This window comes from Lutra lutra, chromosome 12 (assembly GCF_902655055.1).
Source record: "Lutra lutra chromosome 12, mLutLut1.2, whole genome shotgun sequence".
Classification (NCBI taxonomy): domain Eukaryota; kingdom Metazoa; phylum Chordata; class Mammalia; order Carnivora; family Mustelidae; genus Lutra; species Lutra lutra.
The window spans coordinates 50236506-50249011 of record NC_062289.1 but is presented as its reverse complement, the minus strand read 5'-3'; the positions used below and the strand labels follow the sequence as shown (position 1 = coordinate 50249011).

At 37.1% G+C, this 12506-nt stretch overlaps 1 protein-coding gene and 1 long non-coding RNA gene across 10 annotated transcripts in view; one reads left to right on the top strand and one right to left on the bottom strand.

The window, feature by feature from the left end:
- Positions 1–12506, top strand: part of GREB1L (GREB1 like retinoic acid receptor coactivator) — a 275717-nt gene that overhangs the window by 143306 nt on the left and 119905 nt on the right. For all 9 annotated transcript variants that reach the window (XM_047697253.1, XM_047697252.1, XM_047697250.1 and 6 more), the window contains one exon: positions 8637–8813. In XM_047697253.1, the coding sequence (XP_047553209.1) occupies positions 8637–8813 (177 nt within the window). The remainder of the gene's footprint in view (positions 1–8636; positions 8814–12506) is intronic.
- Positions 9932–12506, bottom strand: part of LOC125082077 (uncharacterized) — a 53629-nt gene continuing 51054 nt past the window's right edge. Inside the window, exon 4 of the long non-coding RNA XR_007121882.1 lies at positions 9932–11896. This is a non-coding gene — a long non-coding RNA (uncharacterized LOC125082077). The remainder of the gene's footprint in view (positions 11897–12506) is intronic.

The following is a 12506-nucleotide window of genomic DNA, read 5'->3' as shown; positions in this document are numbered from 1 at the left end:
TCTTTTTTTTCTTTCCTCTCTCTCCCTCCCTTCTCCTTTCGATTCTTCTCCTCGCCTCTCCTCTCCTTTCTTTCATTTCCTTCTCAAAAGAATCTGATAAACCGTAAAAAGTTCAAAATCCTTAGTTCTAGTAGCCTATCTACACCTGATTCACTACAAGTATGCTGGGCCTCCCTCTAGCACATTATTCTTTATAAATTTTGTTCCACATGTGTTTGGTTTCTTTTGCCCAGACTTAGTGTAATATATATCAATTTACTTATTATTGGTAATACAGGCCTTTTCGCCTATATTTGTGTAGAAGGTGACTGGATTGGGTTTCCACTTAGTTGTTTTATATCCATTTTTGTGACTTTTATTTAATCAGTCAACTCATACTTAAAAGTTAACAACAAGCCATTGAAATTGTGCTTAAAATATTGTTGGATTGTCACTGAGAATCTTGTTAAATGGAAGAATTAAATAGAGCCAGAGTAAAAGCTCTAGGAGATAGTTTTGAAATATCAAATTTTATTCCAGAAATGGGGGAGGGACTCTCTTGTTTTCCCTGTGCTCTGAATATGTTTTTATTTTTTAAAGATTTTATTTATTTATTTATTTTATTTGACACAGAGAGAGAGAGAGAGAGAGAGATTGAGATGGCAAGTAGGCAGAGAGGCAGGCAGAGAAAGAGGGGGAAGCAGGCTCCCCGCTGAGCAGATAGCCCGATGCGGGGCTTGATCCCAGAACCCTGAGATCATGGCCTGAGCCACCCAGGTGCCCCTCTGAATGTGTTTTTAGTTTGCCTTTTGGAGTGGTGACATTGGTATTACTAACAATCAGGTGTGGAAAGCTGTTTAGTGCACACCAGGATATAAACACCACCTAACAGCAACTATTTCTTGAACTTTGAAATGTGAGAACACTATTCTTACCATGTAGTGATTGTGTAAAGTGTAAGGGAAGGGTGATAGTTAATTTTAGAGATGGAGGGTAAGACCTGGAGGTGCAATTTTCCTGGGGGGTGGGGGATCCCCCCCAAGCATAAATTCACATTCCAAGACAACCCGAAAACCCTAGTCCTACATGTAGATTCCTATACATCAGCTGCTTTGGTTTCTTATAATTAATTACATGTCCGTATTTTTCCCCTTTCAATTCACTGGAAGGTGACCATTAAAAACAAAAAGTGTGGTTTATAATTTGATAGTTTAAAGTTTGTCCATAGCTTTTTTAATTTGGCTCAGTCTAGGGTAGTTCCAAGAGCCCTCTCCCTCTAAGACAGAAGAGTCCTGAATTTTTTCTTATAGAAATGACAGTGATTAGCACAATATAATGCATGGACTTCTCTTAGCATACCACCTTCCCTTCCTGGGAAATCCTCTATTTACCTAAGACTTAAAGGAAGGGAAAGCTATTTTTAGAGGCAATTTAGATAAGCAGATACTTAATACCTGATGGGCTTCTAGGGGTTACCATTCTGATGTAAATTTTGGTTGCTAATTTCTTATGTAAATTATTGGAATAGTGTAGGTTCCCACCCTGCTGGGAGGCAGTTGATTGTCTAAAGAGGTGAAGGGCAACCAAATTTGAAGCCTCCAAAGACGGCTTCGATTACTTTAGTTTGTGTTGACAGCTGTTTCAGTAAACGTTCCCCTCCCCCCAGCTTAGATTACTCTGTAACCTTCAAGTTGGAGATAATTGGAGAATGCAAATCTAGTTCTGTGAGGTGAAAACCTTGGCAATTTTCTTAAGAAAATGCAGATGAAGTTTACAAAGAAGGACCCTCTACCATTATTCCTTTTCTTAATTAAAATAATTTGCTGCAAAGGCCTTGGGGTTAAGGCAACATTTCAGTATTGCTTTTAAAAAATGAAGCTACTTAGGAGCAAGTTTGTCAAATGTTATTTGTGTGCGGAAGGTCGGTAACTTATCTCTCTTTCCCTGCATATAGTAAACAGGCTTAGATCCTTCCTTAGGGCACTCTTCCCCAGGTCTTCCAGAAGCCTCTAAAAGAAAGATTCTGGCTTTTCTTTCAGGATTAGTCCAGGTGTGATTCAAAATTATCCTACAGGGGAGTAATAAGGTGTCTTTTCATTTTGTTTGCAGCTTTAGTGCACATTGAATAATTGATCTTTATTATATTAATAATCTGACATATTTCTAGAGACTAGAACTACCTACTACACAAAATATTTGGAACCTACACACCTTAAAATATAATCACATTTCCTAGATTCTTAAGCTACCCACTCTTCTTTACAGACACACAGAGCTTATTTTCAATCTTAAAAAAAAAACACAAACCCTGCATATTGCTCTTTGCATAATGCTTTTTCTTAATTGGGGATCCTTGATAATATATTTTGTGATTAATATATGATTAGCTGATTTGAATCCCAAGAATGAGGGTTAGAGGAAAACATCACAGTTAAAAAACATCACAGAAAAGCTCAGACCCTTGCCCGGTGAGGGTATTCTCAGAATAATTACAAACTAGACTTAGAAACTTTTTCTTGATTTTGCAACTGTTTCTGGCCTTGGATTGATTTCTTGCTGACCTGTTACTGGATTCAGCCTTGCCTTCTCTTTCTCTCCTATTCTCTTTCCTCTTAACTGAATTGGCCAAGTGGCTTCTGTTGGTGAGTAACATGAAGGCAAAAAGATAAAATAGGACATTGTAAAAATAGACTTTATTTTTTAAGAACAGTTTTAGATTTAAAGAAAAGTTGAGAAAATAGGATAGGGTATATCCCTGCAGTTTCTGCTATTGTTGACATCTTACGTTATTACTAATTTTTAGAAAAGATTTTATTTAGTTAGTTGAGTGAGAGAGAAAGCTCCAGTGGGGGTGGGGAGGGGTGGTATGGAGAGGCAGAGGATGAGGAAGAAGCAGACTCCCCACGGAGCAGGGAGCCTGAGGTGGGATTCAAACCCAGGACCCTGAGGTCATGACCTGAGCCCAAGGCAGATGCCTAAAGGACTGAGTCATCCAGGCGCCCCTATTATTGATTTTAATAATAATAAAGTTCATAGTTTATTTGGGTTCTTTAGTTTTTACCAATATCTTTCTGTTCTAGAATCTCACCAGTATACTAAATTAGTTAGTCAACATGTCTCCTTAGGCTCCTCTGGGCTGTGACAGTTTCTCAGACTTTCCTTGTTTCTGATGACCCTGACAGTTTTAGGAATTATTAGTAAGGTATATTGTAGGTGACCCTCTCCTAGAGTTTGTCTGAGGTTTTTCTCCTGATTAGGCTGGGGTTATGGGTTTGGGGAAAGAAGCTCGCAAAGGTAAAGTGCCATTTTCATCACATTATGTCAAGGGTACATTTTGTCAACATGATTTATGGCTATTGATGTTGGCCTAGATCACCTGGTGGGGGTAGTATTATCTCCATTCTTTCCCCCACTTTCCATACTGTGGGAGAAAGTCACGATGCTCAGCTTACAGTTAAGGAATGGGGAATTTGCTCCATCTTCTTGAGGATAGAGTATCGGCATAAATTATTCAAAATTCTGCATGGGAATTAGTCTCTTTCCTCCAGCCCACTTATCAATTTATTCAGTCATTTATATCATTATGCACTCATGGATATTTGTTTTATGTTGAGTTATAATCCAATACTACTTTACTGTGTTTCTCAGATTGTTCCAGTTTTGGACCTTGGAAGCACCTTCAGTTGCTTCTTGTGCTCCTTTTACATACTCTCATCATTGTGCCTTTTTTTAAAAGCACAAAATAGGGTATTTTCTCTTTTCGTTGTCATAAGCACCCCTTAAATTTTTTTTAAGGAAGAAATTAGTAGAAAAGATGCTTCTAGAATCCAGTCATTGTTTAATAATTTTTACTTCTCACCTCTAGGTGTCCTCATATCATAAGTGGGAAAACCCTGAAAGGCTGTATCACTGAAAACTATTTGTACTTCGTAATTTGAGCTGACTGTGTGTTTCTCTTTTTGCCACAGAAATCACTCTGAAGTCATCTTTCTTCTGTAGAAAATCCTGCTTTCTTCAGGTGTTCTCCACACTCTGTCCTCTTGACTCTGTATCTGTTAAGCCCAGAACCAAAATTGTATTTTCCCCCTTGATCTCCCTTTGCTGCAATGTATTGCTTTTAGAAATCTCATCAGAAAAACTGTGAGTTTTAAGGATTCATCAGCAAGTATGAGGTAGGTGGGTGCCAATAGATCATGGCTATCAGGCAGGGGCTGGTGTGGAAAGTGCTGCTTGGATTCAGCCTGCAAAGCTGGGTAGTAGGACTCGGGGAGAGGGGCTGTGGCGGGGAGGAAAAAGGCAGTGAAGAAACAATAGGAGTGTCCTACATCAGACCAAGGGAAGGTGAAACATTATGAGTCAGAGAGATGTTAACGTCGATGATGAAGGGGCATCAATTTCGAGTCAGGATGGGTTTTAGTTCCATCTTTTCCAGTTACGGAATATTTGAACTTGGACCATCTTCTTAACCTTTATGGGCCCTCATGTCCTTATTTACATACTAAATAGATTATTGTTACCCAGTCTTGACTCAAAAATTTCTTTTTATAGTAATACGTAGTTTTTTGAACTCCTTAGGAATTTAAAACCCAATTCTGTCACTACATGGGACATGATAAAGAACTGGTTTTAAGTATAAAGTATTTCTTTTAGACCAATATGTTAATATGCTCTTTGATCTTATTCATGCATATGAGAAAAAATTGTCTACATTTAATTATTCAGTAATTGTTACTTAATTTATTCAAAATTGGTTTGTAAGAAAAAATATATTTCATTGACAAATTCAAAAATAAAATATAAATTTTCAGGGGGCTAAGTGTATTTAAGTGGTTTCCAGCATCAAAAAAGAAAAAAAGGTCAAAAATCGATTTTTAATACCTATATTTTAGAATTTTTATATTTTGGGATTAAAAGGGTATATTAGTATATTTTTATAATTTTTACTCTATATGATGAAAAGGTTTCTGGCTGCTGCTTGCAGAATTTCTGCTACTAAAAAGGCTGCAGAATGAGGTTGGCTTTTCCCTCTTAAATGAAGAGCCAAATTGGATTATGATCACTAAATTTTACCTTGACATTTTTTTTGGGTGTCCTAGAAACATATTGGTGCATTTCATATAATTTTATAATTTAATGAGTGGCGTTGGGATTGAATCTAATTTTCATTTCTAGCAAGAGCATCTTTAGACACATTTCTAAAATGACTGTTCTCATTTACACAATCAGTGCTCCCTGAGTTTCCCATCATTAACCAACAGTGTATTATGAGTATAAATTAAGCACCATATTAATACATATGACTGGTGATAAAAACAATTGTATGAAAATCAAAGTCACACACCTATATGGGGTTAAAACGAGTGAGTCCTGAGTTCATTCGGCGAGTGTCTGCTATCCCTACACGTGTAGCAAGGAAGGCCCTCGGAACATTGTTTTAAAGAAAAGTAGGATATTAGAATGATTATTTATTAGTTTTTAGAAATTGATAATGGTATCTATTTGAGTTTGACTTATAATTCCAAGTATCGTGGAATACCTTTATAAATTCCTGGGAGTTTGATAACTACCTGTTGGGAGATGCTGGTCTTGAGGTTCTCTATAGCTCTGATGTTCTAAAAAGCTCATAATTTAATTTGCAAATTTATATAAGTTGGTACAGATTCATCGTTTCATCTAGTCCATTCTTTCTAATGTGGTGTGAGTCAAAGTTGTAGAAAGGTCGTATTGTTACTGCTTAGTAACAAAGACAGTTCCCCAAGCATCCTGTTTTCCATCCTTTGGGTGATCATGAACCTCTCATCACTGAGTTTATCTATACATTTTGGGAAGATACATGATCTGCCTTTTGGAACAAGTCATGATGAAGGCGCTATTTCTTTTTCTTTCTTTCTTTCTTTCTTTTTTTAATAAAGATTTATTTATTTATTTATTTATTTATTTATTTATTTATTTATTTGACAGACAGAGGTCACAGTAGGCAGAGAGGCAGGCAGAGAGAGGGAGGGGGAAGCAGCTCCCCACCGAGCAGAGAGCCCAATGTGGGGCCTGATCCCAGGACCCTGGGATCATGACCTGAGCCAAAGGCAGAGGCTTTAACCCACTGAGCCACCCAGGCGCCCCAAAGGCGCTATTTCTTATGGGAAATGTGTTTCTAGGTTTACTGTCTACACAAATTAATTTCTTTGGTTAAAGAAATTAGTGCTTTTTTTAGGGCTTTAAAATGCCTCCTAGATGGACGCCTGGGTGGCTCAGTCAGTTAGGCATCAGGTCATGATCCCACGGTGCTGGGATCGAATTCTGTGTTGGGCTCCTTGCTCATTGGAGAGCCTGCTTCTCCCTCTGCCTATCTCTCTCTCTCTCTCTGACAAACAAATAAAATCTTTGAAAGAAAAAATAAAATGCCTCCTAGATTTAACATTTTAGAATTTGGTTATATGTCTATGTTCACCTCGCATGGTTTTAGATCTGGATTATAATTGTTCTTAGCTTTTTTTTTGCCAAGTTGAGTAGTATATTTTTGGTCTGTTTTTATATAGTAAACTTCCACGTCTGACATTCCTGACATTACCGAACCCATTATGTAACCTAAGACAAGTTCCCTAATCTTTCTGAGCCTCAATTTCTCCATCTTGGAAAGGAATTAGTAGTTGTTGAGAGGATTAAATGAGATAATCTATACAGTGGTTAGCACTATACCTGACTTACATTAAATGCTCCGTATATTTTTCTGCCATCAATATCATCATCATCATCATCATTTCCCCACTTTTAAACCTGTGAGTCCTGTCCCTGCAATGGGTGAGGGCAGCAGAATTTTTTTTTTTTAGGGGTTTTATGTATCCATAGTTTCAAAAAAAAAAGTTTGTAAACTAAATAAATAATATGACTTACATGTACAAATGAATATTTTGCAAATACATAGATGATATTGTGATTAATAAAATATAGATTCATTCAGAATTGTTAAAGAATTCACAATAACATTCTGCTATTGTTTTTCCTCAATTCACAAATGCTAAAGTTAAATTTGAAAGTTTTTAGTGTTAAAAAGTAAGATTGAAATGGTTGAACCTCATTGTTTTATCATTTTAGCCCTTCTTCTGTTGACTTCTTCCAATTCCATTATGTCTGCTTTTGAGATTTGATGAGCTAAACCATATGTTTGGATGTTGTTTTCTTACTATCTCTCATATACTAACTGATGACATCCAATTGTTTGTTGGCCTTGGGTTAACATCATAATATGAATTGATACTGGAAGAATTTAGTATGGTTTATTCCCTACTTTTTTTGGGCAATGATGATGATCTCCTCAGGTTTGCATGTGGAGAGTTAGATGTCCATCCTTTATCTTCCGCAACTCTCTGAAATAGTATTTATCATACTTTTGTTCACCCTCTTTGGTTGCAAGTGAAACCGAGCCCAACTGAGATTAGCCTTGGGTAGAATGAAGAATAGTTGATGAATTCTTAAGCAAAATGTTTCACAGTCAAACCACAGGAAAGGCACATACACTGGGCTTCAGGGGCCCACACACTGCCAGAACATTCTGCCTCAACCTACTATCTGCTGATCATGCTGACAGACTTCTCTCACAAGGCAAGGAACTGAGCCACAGACCAAACTAAGCCACACTCTGGATCCATGTTCAGAATTCCTAGAGAAAAGGCTTTGAATGCCCTAGTTTATGTCAGGTGCCCCTGACTTATCAAATATCAACTTATCAACTTATCAGCCAAAAAAGTGGGATATTATAGTGACTAGCTTGGATCAGGTGCCAGCTCCAGTCAATCTAGAATATCACAATTCTCCAAGAGGAATCATATAATTAGAGTTCAGGGAGGTCTGATTATCTCCCAGAAGATGTGAAATGGGTGCTTTGCAGCAGAAAATAGCTGTCTTCTGTAATATTGTTTTGTGTCTATTAGTTCCTTATATACTCTTTCAACTAACTGTAATGTAAGCTCTTAGAGGAAGGTATGTTTGTTCAACTCTATCCCCCAGCCTAGGGCAGCATCTGTTGCAAATGATTTTTAAGAAATTATGAGCTAATGAATTAGTGTGATATGTTATGGTACACAAAGTGTTAGGTAAGGTTTTGTCATGTGTTGTCATGTTGTATCTCATGAAAATTGTCCTCATGTTGTGTTGTATCTCATGAAGGTACAACACATGTTGTATCTCATGAAGATTGTCCTCACAATTCTGGGTTCTAGTTCTGGCCATTCATTTATGGGCCACCAAACTCAGAGGTACAGTCTCTTCCTGGGTGAAATGGAAAGCCTCCCTTTTCTATGACAGAAGTCACCATTTACAGAAGTGAACTTGCATTGAAAGCATAAAAATACTGTATTATGTGCACATAAAAATTACATACATTTTTCAAAGTTTCCTGTGTATATTTTTCATTTGCTTACTTGTGGATCAGAAAATACGAAGTCATCAATGTTGGCTAACCCTGTCAGAAATACAACCATTTGTGTCTTTTCAGCTCCACTCAGAGGGGCACATATGATTTGTCTTCTGGTTGGAGAATATGGACTTTAAATTTAGCCCTTAATAGTGATTCCTATGGGCAAATTCACTCTCCAAATGGGTGATAAGAAGATAGAAATCTTCCAAACATTTCACTGTGTTCTTTTTTTACTGGGTTTTAGGTTTTTGTCAAGCGGGAAAGGATTTGCGTTTGGTATCTCTGTGTATGGAACAAATCGACATCCCAGCAGGATTCCTCCTGGTGGGGGCCAAGTCTCCCAATCTTCCCGAGCACATCCTAGTGTGTGCTGTAGACAAGCGATTTCTACCAGATGATCGCGGGAAAAATGCACTTTTAGGTGAGTATTCCACACTTATCAAATTCCTTCTAAGGTGAAGGAGTCCAACTACAAATTTATTTTTAAATTATCACAGAATTTTCTCTTTAAAAAGTCACAGAATTAGTTGGAAATTCTATAGTTTAACTCAGGTATGAAACATCTTTTTCTTTTAGTAACTTCTCAAAAATTACCATTTATTTTTTATTCATTCTCAAAACACCCACCTTGAAGAGACTTTTCTAAACCAGGCTTAAAGGATGGCATTAGAGTTATCAAAAATTAATACTTTGGGGACATCTGGGTGATTCAGTCTGTTAAATGTCTGCCTTTGGTTCAGGTCATGATCCCAAGGTCCTGGGATGGAGTCCCATGGCGGGCTCCCTGCTCAGCGGGGAGTCTCTTTCTCCCTTTGCCTCTGCCCCTCCCCCTGTTTGTGCTGTCTCTCTTTCATGCTCTCTCTCAAATAAATAAATATAAATATTTTTAAAAAGTTAATACTTTGTTAAGCAAAGTAGGATTAATTCTTTATAGAGTCATTGATTTGGACCTGACGTCAAATCAACTCTCAGTTATTCAGCTGTGGATTATCCACTTTGTATCTTATTGCTAGTTTCTCCACACCACCCATTATTCCTAACTACACTTGATTGATGTAATTCTCATTTTATATTTAGCATGAGTTCAACCAAAGTAACTAAGTATAGGTGATATAAAATGTGTAACTCTATCTCAGAATTGTTTTATTCTCTGGTATTACTTTGAGTCTGTGCTTTTTTCATAATCTAGCTTCGTGGGAAATGAATAGTGGATTTATTTTTAAATTAATATTAATGATTAAGAAGATAAGATGTCACATGAGGTTTGTTGTTTTCTTTGCTGCTGTGTTTCTCTGGAGTTTCTTTTGTTTCTCAGAATTTCTCTGAGTATAGATGCAATCATATACTTTTGGTGCAAATAACAATAAAAATGAAAAAGAGAGAAGAGGGCAAAGAATTCAAGAATTGTGTCAGTTTTTTTTTTTAAAGATTTTTATTTACTTCTTTGACTGACAGATCACAAGTAGGCAGAGAGGCAGGCAGAGAGAGAGAGAGAGGAGGAAACAGTCTCCCCGCTGAGCAGGGAGCCCGATGTGGGGCTCGATCTATCCCAGGACCATGAGATCACGACCTGAGCCGAAGGCAGAGGCTTTAACCCACGGAGCCACCCAGGTGCCCCAAGAATTGTGTCAGTTCTAAGCTGTGCTTGTTTAGTTTGATGCATTTTTCCTAGTTATACAGTATTATCGGAAGTTTAGAAATACGTACATCAGTATCTTGAGTCAGAAAGTAACCTTGTCCATGCTTTATAAAGGTTCCTTACATTATAATTGAAAGTCTTCTCTTGGTGCATAGGAAAAGAAGTGATGCTTTCCATAAGGCTTTCATAAAAACATGTTAATTTTCTTTTCTTTTAGTGGTTTCGACCAGATGGTTTAACATGGAAGTCTAATGGTGGTTTATACATTAGCAAAGAAGTTCCCAAGTCTTCAGTTGTTCACACATTTATCCAACACTGTGTGTTCCAAATGTACTGTGTGACAAAATCATGCTAAGCTGTGATGTGGGGACACAAAAATGATAAGACACAGAACTAGTAACCCAGTTGGGTTGTGGTCTAACAATTTTGGGAAACTTCCTTTTAGCATTTTAAAAGCATCATAGCATCAGGGAGCTGGCTCATTTAGAAGAGCATGCCACTCTTGATCTCAGGCTTGTGTGTTTGAGTCCCATGTTGGGTGTAGAGATTACTAAAAATAAATAGACTTAAAAAATATACAAGCATCACAGTGTCATCAAATGGAATATTTAACATGTGGGTCTGACCACAAATAGAAAAATCACTCATGATGCCTTCTTGCTTAGTGATTCTTCATGACCAGAGGAATCCTCCTAGAATGTGTCATAGAAAGGACACAACAAACATTATCAGAATAATAGGTTTCATAATTATAGATAAGCAGGTATATGAGATCGAAGACCATGAGTATTGGGAGTTGGAACCAAGGGTAAAATGCTGGGTTTACCACTTAGTACTTTCAGAACTGGGACAGGCTTCTTATCCTCTTGAGGTCTCAGACTCTTCATCTATAGAACGAGGCCAATGATGCCTACCTTGCAGGGTTATAAAGATTAAATAGTGATGTTTATAAGGCACACATCCACCATAGTGCTGAGAACGGAACACTTGTTCTTTATATGGTAGTTATTCTGCAACTGTGTCATATTTACTCATACCCTTATAGAAATGGAATTTTGCTTACTTTCTCTAGCCTTGTGAATGGACATAATTTTTTACTAACTACTTCCCAAATTGAAAGTATAGTGCAACACAAGGGTTGAAGTTTTCTCTTAGATAAGTACATTGTTGAGATTTTTATATATTCAATCTCTGTTGTCTAAAAGTTAATATCCATCCAACATTCTTACTGATGATAAATTATTTCAGTATGCATTAAGATATAGTGGGAAAAAATGTTAAGCTTCAAATATACTTGCATCCCGGTGGATTCCAATATCAATTTGTCTAACTTTTTATATAAATTGTACAGATTCAAAAGACCGTGGGGGAATCAATTAAATATATATTGATCCAGGGGCGCCTGGGTGGCTCACTCAGTTAAGCATCTGCCTTTGGCTCAGGTCACGATCTCACGGTTTTGGGATCAAGTTCCACATCAGGCTCTCTGCTCAGCAGGGAGTCTACTTCGCCTTCTTACTCTCCTTCTGGGCTCTCCATCTCTCTCTCAAATAAAAGAAATAAAATCTTCAAAATATATTGGCAGTTCATTCATGTGTCCCAAATCTACCATGCACTTGGAAGACTAGAAATGTAATTTGGCTCTAAGAAGCACAATTTTTTCTGACAATGACAACAAGAAATTTGAGCAGATAAAATCTCTCTTGAACTAAGGTTAATACTGAAACCATAGAGAGTTTTAAAAATGAGCTGTAGCATTCTATCTCTTTAATATTATTAATTCTCATCATTAATGTGCCACTTCGGTAACTGAAGATTGTCCAGCTGCTTTGCTTTTCTTCCTCTCACGCTCTCTTGCTTTTCACCTCAGAGAACAGGCAAAAGAAAAGAGAAAAAAGAAAACCTCACCTCAGTAATTTGTTAATTCTAATTCTCACACTACATCATTTATGAACTATTTTGATCTATCCAATAGATCTGCTTGGATCTTTCAGGGGGTACTGTCTTTAAGTATTTTTGCTAAAGTGTTCTTAGATCATTTTACTGTGTTTGGGTGCTACATGTGCCTTGCAAACCAGACAATTTTCCATCAAGGCCTGACAATCATATGACAATGTAAGTTATGTGGAGGCACTGGTTTTGTCTGCTTTGTTCCATGCTGAAAACCTGGTACCTGAGACAGAGCCTAGCACATGGTAGAGTACAAGTATTTGTTGGATAGCTGCATGCATGCCTGAAGAGATGGATATTAGATGGTTTGGGGACTTGATGAAATAGGCAGCCATTGACAATTTTTGTTTTTAATCTCCAGCTCTAAGATATTAGATAGCCTAATACTCTCAAATGCAAACCATCTCTGAATATATTTTAAATAATTTATGAAGTTACATTAATGTTTATAACTCTATAAAGTCACCATAACAAACTAATTACATAGAATTACTAATTTTATGTAAGTGATCAGAAATTACAACA